This window comes from Gadus chalcogrammus, chromosome 4, assembly GCF_026213295.1.
Source record: "Gadus chalcogrammus isolate NIFS_2021 chromosome 4, NIFS_Gcha_1.0, whole genome shotgun sequence".
Classification (NCBI taxonomy): Eukaryota; Metazoa; Chordata; class Actinopteri; order Gadiformes; family Gadidae; genus Gadus; species Gadus chalcogrammus.
In genome coordinates, this window is record NC_079415.1 from 33,942,057 (window position 1) to 33,963,494 (window position 21,438).

At 43.7% G+C, this 21,438-nt stretch overlaps 2 protein-coding genes across 2 annotated transcripts in view; both read right to left on the bottom strand.

Moving 5' to 3' along the window:
- Positions 1 to 21,438, bottom strand: part of LOC130381026 (uncharacterized) — a 41,549-nt gene that overhangs the window by 14,241 nt on the left and 5,870 nt on the right. Inside the window, exons 7-14 of the mRNA XM_056588447.1 lie at positions 19,786 to 20,177; positions 15,096 to 15,275; positions 14,149 to 14,281; positions 13,279 to 13,562; positions 13,040 to 13,106; positions 11,556 to 12,581; positions 9,655 to 9,938; positions 9,409 to 9,475 (exon numbers count right to left, since the gene is read on the bottom strand). Of these exons, the coding sequence (XP_056444422.1) occupies positions 9,409 to 9,475; positions 9,655 to 9,938; positions 11,556 to 12,581; positions 13,040 to 13,106; positions 13,279 to 13,562; positions 14,149 to 14,281; positions 15,096 to 15,275; positions 19,786 to 20,177 (2,433 nt within the window). The remainder of the gene's footprint in view (positions 1 to 9,408; positions 9,476 to 9,654; positions 9,939 to 11,555; positions 12,582 to 13,039; positions 13,107 to 13,278; positions 13,563 to 14,148; positions 14,282 to 15,095; positions 15,276 to 19,785; positions 20,178 to 21,438) is intronic.
- Positions 7,751 to 9,396, bottom strand: LOC130381438 (zinc finger protein 239-like). The gene has a single exon (XM_056589068.1). It carries the CDS (start codon positions 8,814 to 8,816, stop codon positions 8,103 to 8,105), a length of 714 nt encoding a protein of 237 aa, XP_056445043.1. The 5' UTR covers positions 8,817 to 9,396; the 3' UTR covers positions 7,751 to 8,102.

The window sequence follows — 21,438 nt, forward strand, 5'->3', positions numbered from 1 at the left end:
GTGAATTAGATTAGCCTAATACTTTATTATAAAATGATATATATGAAAATATATCACATGATTTATTTGTTTACATATTTTAACGTTCATACATCTTACAAGTTAATTTCATCATCTCAATACAATGACATCAAGCTCTGCAGAAATCTGCCAATAACCCTTTGATTTGAATCAGGCGTGAAGGGGAAAACATGAGTGGGCTATGCATTTAGGAAGAGTTAACCGGCCATAATTATCACCTCATCAGTAAAATGCTAGAACTACTGCGGTCCAGTGGCCGGTAAAATACAGTTGTATGGTGAGCTGACATTGTAAAACATTGCATTCCCTTGGTATCCGAGCAGCAGAGATCAGTGTCTGTACCCCCGTTGTTGAACTGTGCCCATTCTCGTGTGATGAGCCCCCTGGCTTGTAGAGGTAAACACTCATTCAGGTGATCGGTGATCCAAATAACAAAGAAGTGTACAACACTCGCGTTACAGTGTGTGTAGTTACACACATACCTGATGCTATCTACCTTTACATTAGCGACAGTAACTGGGCTGTTAGCTGTAGAGCTAATGCTACAGCTACATAATAAGGGTCACAAGGTAACCACATACAGTAAAGCAACACAATGCTATAGCGTAAATGGACTTACTTTTTCGAGGTTTGTAGCTGAGCCAAGGAGGTTTGTTACTGAGCTAGACTTGCTTTTCCGACATTGAGCAAGTCCAGCTCTGCATTGGCCCAAGTTGAGGAGGCAGTGGTCAGTGAAATGTTTTGCGCAGACTGGCGCATTTCCAGTGACAATGCAATTAACCCACTGGTTCTACAGAGGCTTGGATGAAGGAATTAAAAATAGACTTGGGTTAATTTGTACATCCAAACACTGAGCAACTGCGATACTTCGCTCGTTTGCGAGCCATGATGTCTCTCAAGGGAAGAATGTGGCACCCCACTCACACGGTCGTGGCTCATTTTCTCATGGGCGGTCTTCTTCTTTTCTTCTTCTTTCGTGTTAATTTGGCGGTTGGCAAACCAATAGGGTGCATTACCGCCACCTACTGTTTGGTTTAGAGCTTCGATGGAGGTTATACGTTATAAACTATGCAAAAGAACTAAAGTAAATAAACAAAATCATATAAATAGAAAACAACAGATACAATTATATGTCAAATAAACCTGTTGCTTTTAGATAAGTCATTACATGTTTCCATGCTGGTGGTCTCAGTGTGGAAAAGGAGAGTAAACCCTCTAAGGCAGGGATGGGCAACTTTCATGATAAAGAGGGCCACATTTTTCATCATAACCATCGGAGGGCCACATGACTGCACACTTCAACTAAACGTGAGCTGAGAGAAGCTACACAATTTTGAATTTGGTAGATTTCCTGTAATCTGGTGCATCTTGGGGATGGCCACTACCTTAAAAAATCATCCAGAATCATAACCGATCCACGGTATGTTAATTGAACCAACATACATTCATGGCATGTTTTCCATTCTCAAACAGCCACATGAATGGTCAGTATTTTTATCATTGCAAAGGGCTCACATTCATCATCATTCAATGAAGTCAAAAAACTGAAAAACAGTGGCCCAACATTAAGTGCAACAACTCAATGAACTCAAACCCAACAAGCAGTTGTAGTAGTAGTAGTGGCGACTAAAGTGGATATCTTTAATGACTGATATCTAGACGCATGGGTTTGCCTTCGAATTCTATGAATTCTTCTCATCTTTCTTGACCGAGTTTTCTATAACTCGATCAATCATTATTATTCAGGGCCTCCACTTCTGACGCCGTGAAGAGGGTGTCATGGCCGCCCATCGTCAGAGGGCCCTCCCCTTTTCCGTAGACGCTCAGGATCTTCAGCTCCTCGTTGCGACTGGACATGTGGGAGGAGCCAGGGCCGTCCACACCCAGACTCTCCGCGGTGGCGCCGCGCTGCGTGCTACGGTCTCCAAAGGCATCGCAGTATTCTGCCGACGGTGAAAAAAAGACGCCATTGTTTTGATACATTAAATCCATGAAAGGAGGCAGGGTGTATTTGTACACGTGACAGAAACTCTTTAAATATATGTGTATGAAACATTGACACAGAGGGTTTAAAATGTGTACTGCAGACACAGATTCACAAATGATTCACAAAAAAAAACCATAGGGTTGTTTTTAGCTTATCCACACTGGAACGCACAAGCCTTACGAGTTTTCACCGAAAAAAACGCTTACGTGTGGACGGGGTCTCAGTGGATCCAGGTCGTTTGCTAGCAAAGAAGCAATGTGTATTACTAACCAACAGAAGGACTTCCCCCACAAATATCCTCTTCAACCTTGATTGAAATGGTGTCTGGGGTCTGCTGTAGTCCACATAAAGAAGGAAACACACAAAACAAATTCTTTCATTTGCACAGAATAGTTGTTAATCCCCACTAACACTGACACATTGAATCATAAAGGTGTGGGCTTTCTTGTGCTGGAGTTGTAACAGAGGAAGCCTCTCATTTGGATGGTGAATGAGAAGATGATTTCCAACCTGCACACTCGGCTCCTCGCGGCAGACCAGCCGCTCGCCGCGCTCGAGGCTCTTGGCCGCGCTGTGGTCCGCAGACAGCGAGTTCAGGGACTCCACTTCTGACGCGGTGAAGAGGGTGTCATGGCCGTCCGTCGCCAGTGGGCCCTCCCCTTTTCCGTAGACGCTCAGGATCTTCAGCTCCTCGCTGTGACTGGACATGACGCCGAGGTGGCGCCACGCTGCGTGCTGCGGTCTACAAAGGCATCGCAGTCTTCTGCAGAGGGACAAAAAGACAGAAAGTAAATGTTTTAGTACATTGTTTGCATAAAAGGAGGAAATGTGTATTTGTACACGTGAAAGGAACTATTTAAATATATGTGTATCTAACATTGACAAAGAGGGTTTAAAATGTGTATTGCAGGCACAGAATCAAAGTTTTGGAGAAAGATTCAGAGTTTTGGAGAGGGATGTCTCCTCCAGCACCCTCCCCCCATAGAATATAATCATTAATTTCTACCACACGCCTTATGCAAATTTCAGGTATCACCGAAACAACACGGCCGAAACAGAAATTTGTGATGGGCCAAACAAAAAGTGCGGCCAGCACACGCTTGTCTGGATAAGCAATATATGTCTGCGGTGTGAACGTTTTTCAATGTTTCTGAGAAAGACCCACATATAGCGATTAGCAAAAATTTGATAGAATCAGCTAAAAACAGCCAACTGAAGAAAGCGTCTATATGCGTTTTTTGTGCTCCAAAATGAACGTGAATGAATGGGCGTGTACTTAGGCATTAACCGCAAAACTGCGATCTGACTATTTTGTTTATTTCTGCCGCATTGGCTGTCAGGTAAATCCATATCAGAAATGTTTATTTTATTTTTTTAATTAAAAAAAAAATCAAAAAAAGAAATCATATCGAGCATTTATGTCTAATGCTTATCGTCGTCATCGATGTGAGATTTATCTCGATTAATAATCGTAATCGAGTTATCGCCCAGCCCTATCCAGCAGTGCTTTGCAAACTACCCGGCCATGTTGTTGCTTGTTCAACAATAAAGTCATACTTGCTCCGGACTCCTAAATTCCTCATGCTCTCCTAGTTAGTTGAAGTGATAGAATTCGGTTATTTTGTACCACATAAGCAGCACAGTAGTCAGGTAGCTATTTAAAGCTTACAAAACGGCGCAATTTGTTCATTTAAGTAAAGCATTATGAAAAAATGTGCATGCACGCTAAAGCATTAAAAATAATAATTTCCCCTCTAGGGTAAGCCCCTGATGTTTCAGAAACCTAGAAACGCCCCTGCTCATCAGTAAAACACAATAACTACTGCAGTCCCGTAGCTGGTAAAAGACAATTGTATTCGTTTGTAGTGGGGTGAGCAGACATTCTTAAAGAATCGGAACATTCCCTTGATATCCAAGTAGTAGAGATCAGTGCCTGTACCCCCTTTGTTGAATTGTGCCCATTCTCGTGTGATCCCCCTGGTTTGAACTTTGCAGAGGTGCACGCTCAGTCAGAACGTCGATCCAAATAAAGAAGTAGACAACACTCGCGTCTCGTAACAGTGCGTTTGTGTGTGTTCACACACATTCCTGATGCCCATCTACCTTTGCATTAGCGACAGTAGGCTATTAGCTGGAGAGCTAATGCTACAGCAACATTATAAGGGTAACAAGGTAACCATATAAAGTAAACCAACAACATGATATAGTCTGGGTTGACTTACTCGTCCGAGGTTTGTAGGTGCATGAGCCGAGGCTGAGCCGAGGAGTTTGTACTGATCAGACGTTGAGCAAGTCCAGTGCCGTGTTCCAATATCCATACTATCAGTACTTACTTAGTTTGAGTACGTAAGGCAAAAGGACATCTATTATCATAGACGGAGCATCGAGCGCTACTGGCGCTGACGAGACGAGACCCATGACGAGACAGGGGCTGAATCTTGGAGTGGTCATCCGCTCCACTCTGTGTAATCCGTTTGGCTGGAGCAATGAACTGTCAGCGCATTTCATTAATCATACCTCACTGAATACTTCTGATTTCCAGGCGTTTTTATTGTCATACGTGTAGATATGATAAAAGGACACATGGTTTGGCGTGTTTTATTATTCATTGTTGGCTTAACAGTAATATAATATTCTGATATGCTATAAGTGACCAGACGTCCGAGATCTAAACTGGGAACATAATCTCCGAGAAGGGGAAAAAAACTATTTTTAAATTTAAGAAACAATATATGATTAGGCTATATATATCCTACATAAACCATGTATGAATACATAAGATATCTATATATCTTACCTTATAGACTGTATCTCTGACTGTTGCTGCAGCAGCAGAGTTTATTCTGTCATGACACTTTGTGTTGATATTTTGTATTTACTTTTATTATCAACATTCTTTCCTTAAATTATTAGGGTTAGGGTTATTATATCAGCTAAAACCACCAATCTGTTTCACTGGATTCAGATTTCAGATAAACCCAAATGCTGTCTTACCCAACAATGTCAGTATAGGCCTATTTGAATATTGTTACTTGAATGACCATTATATCATGGTTACAATTATACTGTGGAGAAAGTACACAAGGACTGTGAGGAGGCGGTCGCGGGGAGGCTTATGAGGCACTGCAAGGCTGCTTTGAGGTGACTGACTGGCCTGCACTCTGTGAGCCCCACGGGGAGGACATTGATGGGCTTGCATTACGGACTATATCAACTTCTGTGTGGACTGCAATGTCCCTGCTCGGACTGTTACCTGTTATGCCAACAATGAGCCGTGGATCCCCAAGGACATTAAGGCCATCCTGAATGAAAAGAAGAGGGCGTTCAGGGATGGCAACCGTGATGAGGTGAGGAGAGTACAGGTGGTACTCAAGCTTGCAATCAAGGAGGCAAAAGGCAGATACAGGAGAAAGCTGGAGAATAAACTCCAGCAAAACAACACGAGGGATGTGTGGAGTGGTATGAGAAACATCACTGGGTTCCAGAAGACGGTTGGCATGGGGTTGGAGTGTGGACCGGGCCAATGAACTGAACCTATTTTTCAATAGGTTTGATACTGCGGCCCCTCCCCCACAAGACTCCTCTGCTGGCTGCCCAACACCGACTGCCACTCCACCTCCCCCTACTCCTTCTCCTTATGCCGCTTTTCCACCGCACATGTAGCTCGGCTCGACTCGACTCGACTCGGTAGCAGCACGGGTCGTTTTCCACCTCAGAGTACCTCCTGGACGTGGGCGGGGTCGGCTGCGCGAAAGGGCCGTGACGTATTTTTGTACGCGACGCAAACAACACCTACACAAACCACACATGGGACAGAACCCACATAACAACAATGGAGGACATCGATGCGATGGTATTCGTGCTGCTCGGTCTGGTGCTTTTTGTCAGACACAAAAGAGAAGAGAGTCAGAGAAGGCTGCACGCGGCGAGACAAAATACACTCGAAAAGTCCCGGAGAGTGTTGGAGTATATACAGCAGTGTGAAGCCGAAGATGAGAGGAATCAAGCCTCCAAGAAAAGACGCATCCAGGTAAGCTAACTGTTGCTAATGCTAGCTAGCTCGTACAAAATAAGTCCAGTGTGCAACGTTTTAATGATTGCAAGCCATTTCTATAAGTACTAAAATATGTAGCGTGTGTGTGTGTGTGTGTTTCAGATGCTACTCTCTGGTGGGATGTGATTGTTCCCGGCTTCACAAACGAGCAGTGGGTGGAGAACTTCAGGATGTCTGAAGAAACGTTTGGTGTCTTGCCGCTCCAATTTCCGCGGATGTGTGCCCCTGAAGAAGAGAGTGGCCATTGCACTGTGGAGGCTCGCTACTGGCTCTGAGTATAGGAGTATCGGACATCTTTTTGGAGTCAGCATCACAACTGTGTGCCGGTGTGTGCAGGATTTTTGTGCTGCAGCAGAGACATTGTTGGTCGCCGGAACAAATCCGTTTCCCAGACGAGGTGAAGTTCCGCGAAATGGCTACCTACATTGAGAACAGGTGGGGGCTTCCACACTGTGTTGGTGCTATCGATTGGATCCCACATACCAATCCTTGCACCACAGTACTATCACTGTGACTTCTTCAACCGTAAAGGCTGGCACTCCATCCTCCTTCGAGGTGTTGTCGATGGAAAGGGGCTGTTTTGGAAGGTGTTTGCTGGACTGGCAGGGAGCATGCATGATGACCGAGTTGGATGTACAACCAGCAGAGCCTGGGGTGGCAGTGGCGGGCATCAATGTACGGGAGGGTCTAATGCAGTTCTTGTTGGTGAATAATGAACATGTTAGAATACATTTTGAATTTGCCATGCAGGTATACACTTCACATTTTGTATGTTATTGAGAACATTAAACTTTTGTACTTTTCATACATGTCTCCACTTTTGTTTTATCATATTTGTAAAGGTTACCCAGATTTACTGGCATTAAATGCTAAAAGATTAAAACATTTAAGAAAAATCTAGTGTAACATTTGATGGGAAAATACTAGAGCTGTCAGTTAAACGCGTTATTAACGGCGTTAAAGCAAAACCAATTTTAACGACGTTAAAAAATATCGCACGATTACAGCAACTCTTTTAAAGAAAAAAAAAGAAAAAAAAATTTGCTCAAAACAAAGAAGCAGTAGCCTGACTGCTATGTTCAAATGACATTTGTTCAAAGCAGTCGTTTAATTGCACTATAGAATCTTTTTTTGTATCGTCCTGTTTTGATCAGTATATGCCAATGTTGTTATCAATAAAAAATCATTTGCACAAGGCAAGCCGATGCAAATCACCATTTTGATAAGAGAATTAAAATGAGAAGAATTATGGAACAAAGAAATCAAGGGATATTTAGCATAGAAAAATAATTTTTAATTTATCGTGAGTTAACTGACGTTAATGCGATTAAATATTTTAATCGCTTGACAGCTCTAGAAAATACACTAGCCACCTTTTTAAAAAATGTGAACTAGGTGCTGGTTCCTTTCTGAACCGTAATTAATATATAGGGGAAAAGGACAGCACTGGTCCTATCACTACAATTAAATTGAAACATTTACACATTTGGTAAGATTGTATGCCCTGTTTACACCTACCCGATAGTGGGCCCCGATGGCAAAATCAGCAGCTATCGTTATAACATCGGCAAATAGCGTGGTTGCATCGGGAAACACCGTTACTCTTCCTGGGAACAACGGGAAGAGATGCTCAATGATCGGACAACATCGGCAAAGAACGAACATGTTTGTTAATTTTGGGTCTATTGGGCTTGAATTATTTTTTAAACGATTAATCTAGAGATTATTTTTCTGATGCATCGATTAATCCAACGATTCATTTTTTCAGTCCGATTCGAATTTGATTCGATTATCTCCCCATTAATTGACTGACAGCAATTTATACATGTTGATTTACATATCTGAATGAAAAAACATGAATTCCTTAACACTGCAATACATGTTTATTGCCTTTAAATTATTAACAATAAAAACAAAGCGAATCAAAAGTTGGAAAGTGTTTAGTCAGAAATGTTCAACAAATACAGGATAGAGGTGTCAAAGCATCTTGTACCCCATGTTAAAGCACCCCATTGTCCGTGTGCATGAGCATGTGCACTTCTAACCAGAGTGAGTCCTCACGTGAATCTTCAGGGCGGAGCCATGACTGAAGCACATCGTGCATTGGTCACAGCTGTAGGGCTTCTCGCCGGAGTGAGTCCTCATGTGGATCTTCAGGGTGGAGACACGCCTGAAGCGCATCGTGCATTGGTCACACCTGTACGGCTTCTCGCTTGTGTGAGTCCTCATGTGGGTCTTCAGCGCAGAGCTCTGACTGAAGCGCTTCGTGCATTGGCCACACCTGTAGGGCTTCTCCCCTGAGTGAGTCCTCATGTGGATCTTCAGGGTGCCTGTCCGACTGAAGCGCTTCGTGCATTGGTCACACTTGTAGGGCTTCTCACCAGTGTGAGTCCTCATGTGGATCTTCAGGTCGCTTTTCCATTGGAAGAGCATCATGCATTGGGCGCACCTGTGCGGCTTCTCGTTGGTGTTGGTACTCATGTTGACGATCATATTGGCATTGTTGGGAATAACCTTGCCACCCAAGACACCGGGCCGGCCCTTGCGGCCGCCCTGATGCCCAGTCAGCTCCTCAAGGCGGACGAGCCTCACGCTGCAGTTCAGGCTCTTGGCCACGCTGTGGTCAGCGGACAGCGAGCTCAAGGCCTCCAGTTCTGACGCCGCAAAGAGGGTGTCATGGCCGTCCACCGCCAGTGAGCCCTCCCCTTGTCCGTAGACGCTCAGGATGCGCAGCTCCCCCCTGTGACTTGACATGTGGGAGGAGCCAGGGGCGTCCACACGCAGACTCTCCGAGGTGGCGCCGCGCTGCGTGCTGCAGTCTCTGATGTCATTGCCGTCTTCATCAGAGAGGAAAACAAAGACAGAGAGAAAGTAAAGGTTTTAATTCATTATTTGCAGAAAGGGATCCAGTATGTACTATGTACATACTTGTGTGTGTATTGGAAGAATTATATTTTGACATTCTTTCTTTCTAACTTCTATTTGTTGATTATGAATGTTCCTTGTCCCCCTTTGGATGATCAAGGGTCAAAGGTTCAAGTTGAGAAGGCACCGATACGTCTCCGCCTTTTAAGGATGTGGGGAGGTCATAAAGACACAACCCAGGTCACCATACCAATACTGTAGTTATGATGGGAGTCAGAGCTGATTCAGCATTCCTGACACCTGTTTGCCATGAAGAAGATGTGAATCATTCTACTATGAATATGCATAAGTAGTCCTCGTGTTTTAGCAGGGCTCTGGTGCTTCTCAAAAGAGGACCAGGCTTTTTAGCGCAGGTAGAATCAAGTACATTCTCATTTGATCCAGGTCGTTTGCTTGCATAGATGCAATGTGTATTACTAACCTCCAGCGGGCATGCCTCCACCAATATCCTCTTCAACCTTGATTGAAATGGTGTCTGGGGTCTGCTGCTTTCCACATTAAGTAGAAAAAACACACAAGACATATTCTTTCATTTGCAAAGATTAGTTGTGAATCCCCACTTACGACTCATTGCTTCATAAAGGTGTGGGCTTTCTAAGGGTGTGTGCTGGAGTTGTAACACAGGACGCCTCTCATTTGGATGCTGAATGAGAAGATGATTTCCAACCTGCACACTCAGCTCCTCGCGGCAGACCAGCCGCTCGCCGCGCTCCAGGCTCTTGGCCGCGCTGTGGTCCGCAGACAGCGAGTTCAGGGCCTCCACTTCTGACGCGGTGAAGAGGGTGTCATGGCCGTCCACCGCCAGTTGACCGTCCCCTACTTCGTGGACGATCACAATCTTCAGCTCCTCCCGGTGACTGGCCAGGTGGGAGGAGCCAGGGGCGTCCACACCCAGACTCTCCGAGGTGGCGCCGCGCTGCGTGCTACGGTCTCCAAAGGCATCGCAGACTTCTACAGAGGGAGATTATTTTTTTTACAGAAAGTAATTGATACACTCTTCTCATAATGCACTCCGTGCATTTGTACACGTGAAAGGAACTCTTTAAATGTATGCATATATAACATTGACCCAGAGGGTTTAAAATGTGTCCTGCAGACAGATTCACCGTTTGGGAGAGGGATCCAGCACACTCCCGTCGGCCCATTGTCTCCCGCCGGAGCCCCGCTGCCCGCCGCAACGAGGCAACACAATCGCGGGTCGTTGGTGCCCCGGCGCTGCCCGCTTCCGAGACGGTGGTGCCACGTCAGCGGGTAGCGAGACTCCGGCGGGAGACAATCGCGGGCAACAATCCCCTTTCTCCGCCATGTCGTGGTTCATGTACTTCAGGGAGTCAAAGCCAAAGCTCCCTCCCCTCCCCTCTCCCCCCATAACCAATCGCATAGCGTTTGGTCGTGACGTATGTCATGCGACGGGACCGGCTCCTTCAACACTAACGGAGCCAGCTGGAAAATCAAACTTTTCCCGGACCCGGTGGGGAGACGCGCCCCAACATCATTGCCACCAACAAAACTCTGCAAAGCTAGTTCTTGCTCCGGCTTTAATTGATCGATTTTCGGCAGCGATCCCACAACAGACCGAATAGCTTCTCTCGTATCCTTCTCAATTGTCTTCCTCTGACTACAACTGAAACTGGCGCTCGACCTAGACGTCATCGTTCTCAGCCACTCCCTCTGTTCGCTGATTGGACCGCCAGAAATCTGGTTAACATGGAACGCATTCATATTAAGCAGACCCAGACCTAGTACTGAAGTGAAATGAAAATTAAGCGGAAGTAGGTAGGTGGGCGGTGCCAGGCTAGCGGCAGAGGGGAGGCGGTTACAAAAAAGGCTGTTGGACAAGGAAGGGATTGCCGCCCACGTGAACGCGCACAGATTATGCCCTACAGCTCAGCTTTCCCCGTGTTGAAACTTTCGGCAGCAGCAGCAGCCGCTTTTAAAGACGCCTGGCCCTTTACACCGCCGCGCTGAACCATCCGACAGCGCGGCGGTTATCGCGGCGGTTTGCAGGCACCTAACGCCATTTCTAGCTACTGGGGGGAGTCATTAATGGTAGAAAACCTCAAAGTGAAATTTTCATGCCATGGGACCTTTAAAAAACGATTTTTTTTACAATGATGTAATTTATTTTCTGATAAAGCACAGAATTTTTACTTTTTACTTTTACAGTGTTAGATCAGAAGGTCGTGTTGCTGGGTTATTATAAACAGACCTGAAAAGCTGAAACTAACCTGCACTTGGTGTCTTTGAATCTGAGATCAATCTATACACACACGAGGCCTCACGCATTTGAAATGAGTCAGAAATTAGATTTTCACTTTCGTTTTAAAAATTAATACAAAACTGTCTCGAGTCTCTGATGATGTTTTTGGATACATAGTAATAATCAACTCATAAGTAACAGCAAGAAATTGATATAGTAAAAGTGTATTTGACAATTCCACCACTGTCTGAATTAGAATTATGATGTAGAGTGACAGGGTGTACAGGCCTTAAATAATCCCTCCGTTTCAAGATGCCTTATATCATGTTAAAATGTATGTGCCACCCCAAAATAATCTCTGGTCTCACCCTGGCCATGCCACTGAAAATGTTCTTGCTCCTCTACTGAGCTCTTCATGTATTGGTCGCACCCGTACGGCTTCCCGCCGGAGTGAGTCCTCATGTGACGCTTCAGCTTGGATTTCTCTCCGAAGCGCTTCGTGCATTGGTCACACTTGTAGGGCTTCTCCCCGGAGTGAGTCATCATGTGGATCATCAGGTAGCTTTTCTTTCTGAAGCGCATCATGCATAGGTCACACCTGTAGGGCTTCTCCCCAGCGTGAGTCCACATGTGGATCTTCAGGTGGCTTTCCTTTCTGAATCGCATCGTGCATTGGTCACACTTATAGGGATTTTCCCCGGAGTGGGTCCTCATGTGGCCCTTCATGTGGCTTTTCAGACTGAAGCTCATCGGGCATTGGTCACACTTGTAGGGCTTCTCCCCGGAGTGAGTCCTCATGTGGACCTTCAGCGCCCCGTTCTGACTGAAGCACTTGATGCAGTGGGCACACTTGTACGGCTTCTCCCCGGAGTGAGTCCTCATGTGGACCTTCAGGGACCCGCTCTGACTGAAGCGCTTCGTGCATTGGTCACACCTGAACGGCTTCTCCCCGGTGTGAGTCCTCATGTGGACCTTCAGGTAGCCTTTTCGACTGAAGCACATCATGCATTGGTCGCACACGTACAGCTCCTCGTGGGTGTGGACCATATTGGCATTGTTGGGAATAACCTTGCCACCCAAGACACCGGGCCGGCTCTTGCGGCCGCCCTGATGCCCAGTCAGCTCCTCAAGGCGGACGAGCCGCACGCTGCAGTTCAGGCTCTTGGCCACGCTGTGGTCAGCGGACAGCGAGCTCAAGGCCTCCAGTTCTGACGCGGCAAAGAGGGTGTCATGGCCGTCCACCGCCAGTGAGCCCTCCCCTTGTCCGTAGACGCCCAGGATCCGCAGCTCCCCGCTGTTACTTGACATGTGGGAGGAGCCAGGGGCGTCCACACGCAGACTCTCCGAGGTGGCGCCGCGCTGCGTGCTGCAGTCTCTGATGTCAATGCCGTCTTCTTCGGAGAGGAAAGCAAAAATAATGGTATTAATTCATTATTTGCACAAAGGGATCCAGTATGTACTTTGTACACACTTTTGTGTGTTGGAAGAATTATATTTTGACATTCTTTCTTACTTCTTTTAGTTGATTATGCATTTTCCTTGTCCCCCTTTGGGTGATCAAGGTCTAAAGGCTCCAGCTGAGAAGGCACTGCTACGTCTCCGCCTTTTAAGGATGTGGGGAGGTCATAAAGACACAACCCAGATCATCTGTTGTTGCCTCATCACATGTTTTACCAATACTGTAGTTATAATCATTCTACAGTAAACTGTAGAAGTAGTCCTCGTGTTATAGCATGGCTCTGGTCATGATGCTTTTCAAAAAAGGAGCAGGCTTTTTAGCGCAGGTAGAATCGAGTACATTCTCAGTTGATCCAGGTTGTTTGCTTGCATGTATGCAATGTGTATTACGAACCTACAGAAGGACTGCCACCACCAATATCCTCCTCAACCTTGATTGAAATGGTGTTTGGGGTCTGCTGCTTTACAAATAAGAGACAAACAAGACGTATTCTTTCATTTGCACAGAATAGTTGTTAATCCCTACTAACGACACATTGAATCATAAAGGTCTGTGCTTTCTAAGGGTATGTGCTGGAGTTGTAGCAGAGGAAGCCTCTCATTTTGATGCTGAATAAGAAGATGATTTCCAACCTGCACACTCAGCTCCTCACGGCAGACCAGCAGCTCGCCGCGCTCCAGGCTCTTGGCCGCGCTGTCGTCCGCAGACAGCGAGTTCAGGGCCTCCACTTCTGACGCGGTGAAGAGCGTGTCATGGACGTCTGTCGCCAGAGGGCCCTCCCCTTTTCCGTGGACGCACAGGATCTTCATTTCCTCAGTGTGACTTGAAATGTGGGAGGAGCCAGGGGCGTCCACACCCAGACTCTCCGAGGTGGCGCCGCGCTGCGTGCTGCGGTCTACAAAGGCATCGCAGTCTTCTGCAGAAGGAGAAAAAAAGAACAGTAATTGTTTTGATACATTATTTGCATAACGGGAGGCATTGTGTATTTGTACACGTAACAGCAACTCTTGAAATATATGTGTCTGTAACATTGACACAGAGGGTTTAAAATGTGTCCTGCAGACAGATTCAGAGTTTTGGAGAGGGACATCTCCTCCAGCACCCTCCTCCCTAGACTCAAAGCTTAAGCGGGTGACCAGGTGAAGGAAACTCAACGAACACCAGCGCAAAATGATCTGAGCACAACATGACATGCAAGACAAGCGCAAATATTCTATTTTGACAATAAAAAGCGACAACGTTTTCTTCCTTGTAAGCTGATCAGCTGTGTTAAATGTTGAATACATTCAACATTTTTAACCCTTCTGGGTACTTGACTGATTCCATCTTTGAAATGAAACTCCCAAGATTGACTCGTGTTTTATCAGAGGGCTGGTCATGATGCTTTTCAAAAGAGGACCAGGCTTTTTAGCGCAGGTAGAATCTAGCATCAGCCTAGAATCTATGCTTTCTAGAATCTACTACATCAAAGAACAAAAAGACTTAATGTGGAAAGTACATACCTTCACTTGTAAAATGGGGCTTTAAAGTCTTTAAGGATAGCTGTGAGCCTACAGTATGCGTTTCCAGGTGGTCTGACTGGCAGGCAACATCCCTTGAGAGAAGCTGCTGAATGTAAGCACTTGATCTAATGTCCTGTGTAGAGACAAGGTCAAATTAGTACTCAATTTATTACTTTGTATAGATTCCAGGTGCAAGTTATAAGAAGATATAAGATAATCATGTTTAGTGAGTTAGATTAGCCTAATACTTTATTAAAAAATGATATATATGAAATGATATTACATGATTTATTTGTTTACATATTTTAAAGTTCATACATCTTACAAAATGATATGAAATGATATCACATGATTTATTTGTTTACATATTTTAAAGTTCATACATCTTACAAGTTAATTTCATCATCTCAATACCATGACATCAAGCTCTGCAGAAATCTGCTAATAACCCTTTGATTTGAATCAGGCGTGAAGGGGAAAACATGAGTGGGCTATGCATTTAGGAAGAGTTAACCGGCCATAATTATCACCTCATCAGTAAAATGCTAGAACTACTGCGGTCCAGTGGCCGGTAGAATACAGTTGTATTCGTTTGTTGTATGGTGAGCAGACATTGTTAAACATTGCATTCCCTTGGTATCCGAGCAGCAGAGATCAGTGTCTGTACCCCCGTTGTTGAACTGTGCCCATTCTCGTGTGATGAGCCCCCTGGCTTGCAGAGGTAAACACTCATTCAGGTGATCGGTGATCCAAATAACAAAGAAGTGTACAACACTCGCGTTACAGTGTGTGTATTTACACACATACCTGATGCTATCTACCTTTACATTAGCGACAGTAACTGGGCTGTTAGCTATAGAGCTAATGCTACAGCTACATAATAAGGGTAACATTAAGGAAACCACATACAGTAAAGCAACACAATGCTATAGCGTAAATGGACTTACTTTTTCGAGGTTTGTAGCCGAGCCAAGGAGGTTTGTTACTGAGCTAGACTTGCTTTTCCGACATTGAGCAAGTCCAGCTCTGCATTGGCCCAAGTTGAGGAGGCAGTGGTCAGTGAAATGTTTTGCGCAGACTGGCGCATTTCCAGAGACAATACCATTAACCCACTGCTTCTTCCGAGGCTTGGATGAAGTAATTCAAAAACAGACTTGTGTTGATTTCTACATCCAAACACTGAGCAACTGCGAGGCTCGTTTGCGAGCCATGATGTCTCTCAAGGGAAGAATGTGGCACGCCACTCACACGGTGGTCGTAGCTCATTTTCTCATGGGCGGTCGAGACAGAATCTCTGGGCGGGCAAAGCAGAGAAAGGGGATGTAAACTTTCCCCGTAATATTCTTTTTTTTATTGAACATGGTGAAAAAATAATACAAATAAATTAATGAGCATTAAAATGCAAGAAAGATTTTTTTAAGTTTAGATATAGTGGTACATTTTAAGCATTTTGCATTATGGTTCGTGGTGGTGGTTTGATGAATACACTGGCGAAGTCACGCCTCTTCCGGTAGAGCCCATCGGACCATCGGCATGAATTTCTGTGCTTGGTAACTCTTCTGCCTGTATCTTCCCATGATCAAGCTTTAAAATAAAATATAATATATTGCTGTCAGAATTTTCTGGAAATAAATTACCCATCACACAGACATCAATTGTTATCAATAAAAAACAAAGCGAATCAAAAGTTGGAAAGTGTTTAAACATGATGAAAAAAAGAAATTAAACGCACTAATTTCGACTTCCGGGAAGATGGCGGAGAGAGTAAACGCATAGTTAACTAGCTCTCCAGAGTCTGTAAAATATTCCCACTATTCAGATATAACTCGACAAACAAAACTAGAGTATGAGTTGGACAAGAAAGAAAATAAGTCAGAAAAGCAACAAAAAGCAAAACGAAGCAGAAGACCAACCCTTAGCGGAAGAAATCTCAGAATACGAGGTTAGCGAACACGAAGAAGAGACCACCGTTAAAAAATGGACAGCGCGGAGACGCTAAGAGTCGGGGCTTGCTGCTATCAGCAAGGACATCAACGAACTTAAACAAGAACTACGCCATGAGCTGACCACATTTAAAGACGACTTCACGCACTATTCAGCTGCACATAAAGTTAATTCAAGGATAGACTATTTTCTACTGAATACAGGGGATAAACAGAGTGACGGAATGTAAAATAGGAGGGGCAGACGTGTCTGACCATAATCCACTATTTAAAAATATGTTTAAGTAACAGGAAACGAAATACTGTATGGAGACTGAATGTAGGAATATTGAACAATGAACGACGAAAAGAGAAGGTAAAAGCAGAAATAAAAAGGTACATAGAGGAAAAAACCAATGGAGCAGTAGACCCAACAATATTATGGGATGCCATGCAGGTGGTGATAGGGGGGAAATTGATAGCGGAAACTGTGCATGCAAAACAAATTCAATTAGAGTCATATAGAACACATATTGAGAGACTGAGGGAACTAGAACAGATCAAAGAACAGAAGATCCAAAGGTCTATCAACAAATCAAGGAAGTAAAAAAAAAAGATAAACGACATATTAGAAGAGGTTGAAAAAAGGAGCAAATTCTTGAAACAAAATCACGAAGCAGGCTCAAAGGCGACTAAATTGCTGGCGAGACGTATAAGAAAACAAAAAAGCACTTAGTAGTATACATAAAATCAGAGATCCACATACAAGTGAATTAACAGATAAACCGGAGGATACAGAGAACATTTTTTGTGGATACTACAAGGAACTATATACACAACCCACATCTGAATGTGAGGAAAGGAAGCTATTTTTAAATTCTTTGGATTTACCATCAATTGGTAGTATACAAAATGAGACATTAATGACCAATATTACTATAGAAGAAGTGAAAGATGCAATAAAGACACTAAAAGATAATAAATCCCCAGGTAGTGACGGATACCCAGCAGAGTGGTACAGGATGTTCGGGAAAGAGCTGACGCCACTATTTGGATTCTTTTAATTGGACTCTTCATAACAATAAAATACCTCCATCATGGGCTGAAGCCATTATAACCATCATCCCAAAACCAGGGAGGGACAAGGAACACTGTCAGAACTATAGACCAATCTCATTATTAAATGTAGATTACAAAATATAATCTACATAATATATCTATAATCTATAATAACAATTACCTCCAAACGATTGAATACTTTTATAACAGAACTGAGAGGAAGATCAAACAGGATTTATTAAAGGACGTCAAACGCATTATAACATTAGTAGGGCCCTGCATATTATAGATCAAGCAAAAAAAAGAAAAACAAAGTACTATATTAGTAAGTATTGATGCAGAAAAGGCATTTGATTTGGTAAATTGGGAATTCTTATATAAAGCATTAGAACGATTTGGATTCAATAGTAAGTCAATACAGTGCATAAAGACATTATACCACCAGCCCACTGCTAGAATCAACATAAATGGAAACCTATCTGACAAATTTAGTATACAGAGATCAACTCGGCATGGCTGTTGTTCATCACCCACTCTTTTTGCGCTTTTTAACGAACCTTCGGCACAAGCAGTACGCCAAAATGAAGAGCTTAAGGGATTTATAGTAAATGGCAAGTAACATAAAATAGGACTTTTCGCAGGTGACGTCGTAGCCTTCTTCGAACAACCGAATAAATCAGTACCAATATTAATGAAACTGCTGGAAATGTACGGACACCTTTCGGGTTAAAAAGTAAATGTTTCAAAAACACACATTTTAACACGTAATTACACCCCACCAAAGGAGATTCAGAAAGCATTCCACTTAAATTGGAATCTAAAGAAAATCAAAATATCTGGGCATTACCATCACAAAAGGATTATCTAAACTTTATAAAGCCAATTATAACAAGATAAGTCAGGAGATACAAAAAGACACGGAAAGATGGTCTACTTTACCACTAGATCTTAACTCTAGAATTGAGATTATCAAAATGAATGTTCAACCAAGACTTCTTTATTTATTCCAGTCCCTACCAGTAGAGGTCCCCCAAACCCAATTTGTGACCTGGGAAAGGTTAATATCTCGGTTTATCTGGGGAGGCAAAAAAACAAGGGTTAGGTACGAAACTCTCCAGTTACCAAAAGATAAAGGAGATATGGGTCTCCCGAAACTGAAAGTACTTTCACGCTGCCCAATTTAGGCATATTATATATGGGTGTATGCCAGATTACACGGCTAAGTGGAAAGACAGGGAAATAGAGTTTGTAAAATATCCTTTCCAGAGCCTTATTGGAGATCAAGAAATATACAAAAGGACTAAAAACAATATAGATTAAATTGCAACATTGACACTTGAACTATGGTTCAGAGTTATTAAAAATTATAGGATAAAGAAAAACAAAAGTTATTAGATGGGTAGCATTTGACAGTAATTTTAAATCAGATGAATATGATAAAGGATTCAAGCAGTGGGTAGACAAGGGAGTCACGGCATGGTGTCTTTAGAGAAGGATGGGGCACTGGAGAGTTTCAAAAACGTGAAGGATAAATAAAGTTTGGATAAACAGGAATTCTACAGGTACCTACAACTAAGAGATTATTATAAAAAAGAAATCGCGATAGACCCCTCCACAGAAGTGAATGGTGTGATCCAAATTATAATGAATACATACAAAGGAAAAAAATCATATCTGCTTTATATCAAACATTGATAACAACTAAACATTCAACTAAATACATAAAGGAAAAATGGGAATCAGTTTAATACGAACATTTCGGATGATGATTGGCAAGACATGTTGAAAACGCATCAAACTACCAGTAATTCTCGGATATGGAGGCAGTTCTCTTGGAAAAATTGGGTCCGTTTTTTTTTTTAAAATCACGCCCAAGGTCAAGAGCAAGTACAATAACACAAATTTAACATGTTGGAGAGAGTGTGGAGTAAAGGATGCTGCAGACCACTCACACATTGTTTGGAAATGTCATGGGGTATTTAAGTTTTGGGGAATTGTATATGAAACTGTACAAAAGATACTAAGTTACGATATTCCAATGAGCTATATGGTACTATACCTTTGTAATTTCAATTTTACCGAAGGGAGTATAAGAGTGAGATAAATATTTGGTTCAAATACTACTGATAGCTAGTAAGAAGGCCATAACTAGGAAATGGGGTAAGGTGGAGCCTCCTTGTAAGGAAGAATGGATAGGCATATTGGAAGAAATCTATGTTATGGAGAAACTGACACACCGCCTAAGACTACATCAAGCACAGCTTGAAGAAAAGTTGGAGAAATTGACAATATTTAGAACCAAAACCGGCGACGAGGAATATAGACAGGAACAAATGACTTAGATGAAGACACGAAAAGAAGAACTGCTAGAAATGTAACTCCCAAGCCTAACTTTGATTGGTTTGTTATGTTTTCTGTATTATTTTTGACTGTAAACTGTCTATGTGAATTTTGCAATAAAAATGTAAGTGAAAAAAAAAAGAAGAGCATTCATTTCAACGAATACAGGCTAGAGGTGTCAATCAAAGCATATTGTTACCCCATGTCAAAGCACCACATTGTCCGTGAGCTTGAGCATGTGCAATTCTAACCAGAGTGAGTCCTTATGTGGCTCTTCAGGTAGGAGACACGACTGAAGCACTTCGTGCATTGGTCACACTTGTAGGGCTTCTCCCCAGAGTGAGTCATCCTGTGGACGATCATATTGGCATTGTTGGGAATAACCTTTCCGCACAAGACACCGGGCCGGCCCTTGCGGCCGCCCTGATGCCGTCAGCTCCTCAAGGCGGACGAGCCTCACGCTGCAGTTCAGGCTCTTGGCCACGCTGTGGTCAGCGGACAGCGAGCTCAAGGCCTCCGGCTCTGACTTAACGAGGAGGGTGTCAAGGCAGTCCACCGCCAGTGGGCCCTCCCCTTGTCCGTGGACGCTCAGGATCTTCAGCTCCTTGCTGCGACTGGACATGCGGGAGGAGCCAGGGGCGTCCACACCAAGACTCTCCGAGGTGGCGCCGGGCTGCGTGCTACGGCCTCCAAAGGCATTGCAGTCTTCTGCAGAGGGAGAATAAAATTATAATACATTTTTTTGATCAGTATATGCCAATATTGTTATCAATAAAAAAAACATTTGCACAAGGCAAGCCGATGCACTTCTCCATGTTGATAAGAGCATTAAAATGAGAAAAATTAATGGGACAAAGAAATGAAGGGATATTTAGCAGATAAAAAAGAATTGCGATCAATCGTGAGTTAACTATAACATTAATGCGATTAATCGCGATTAAATATTTTAATCGCTTGACAGCACTAGTTCAAATGCTTTCATGACTACAGAGGTGAGGGCGACCGGTCTGTAGTCATTCAAGCAGGTGATCTTGGTCTGGTCCGAGTGCTTTTCTGATGTTCTGACCTTTGAAGAGCCTCCGAACCTCACGCTCCGTCTAACGGAGTGTGTGGTGATGGCGATGGAAGCTAGTCTGTTGAGGAGGGCGGTGTGACAGAGTATCAAAGGCTGAGCTGAGGTCGAGGATGGGGGGGAGACCAGAATCAGCTGCCATTAGGAGGTCGTCGGTTATCTCGACGAGTGCTGTTTCAGTGCAATGGAGCGGGCGGAAACCGGACTGGAACTGATCATACAGGTTATTGTGGGATAAGTGAGAATGGAGCTGGGAGGCAACAGCTTTTTTTAAGGATTTTAGAGATGAATGGAAGATTGGAAATTGGACGGAAGTTGTTGAAGTCGGAGGGGTCGGCACCAGGTTTTTTCAGCATTGGTGTAATAGCCGCGGTTTTGAAGGTTGTAGGGAAAGTTCCAGTGTGAGAGAGGAGTGGATGATGGCAGAAATGAGGGGGGCCAGAGAAGGGAGGCAGGCTTTAACTAGTTGTGTGGGGAGGGGGTCCAGTTGACAAGGGGATGGTTTGGATATTTTCTATTATTTTTTTCAAAGTGTGTATTGACACAGATTCACAGTTTTGGAGAGGATCCAGCACCCTCCCCCCTAGACTCAAAGCTCACGCGGGTGACCATATGGAGGAAGCTCAACGAACACCAGCGCAAAATGATCCGAGCACAACATGACATGCGAGACATGGGAATTATTCTATTTTGACAATAACAAGCGACAACGTGTCCTTCCCTGTAAGCTGATCAGCTAACATTTATGCATTTTGAATTCATTTGATGTTTGGGGACGATAAACCAGCTTGTGTGGCATCTGTCTTGAAACTTTTCTGGGCTCTTGACTGATTCCATCTTTGAAATGCAACTCCAAAGTTTGACTTGTGTTTTAGCAGGGCACTGATCATGATGCTT

What these genes read in the sequence shown, in the direction of transcription:
- LOC130381438 (XM_056589068.1), bottom strand. Translation starts at nt 8,816, where the DNA reads ATGTCAAGTCACAGGGGGGAGCTGCGCATCCTGAGCGTCTACGGACAA.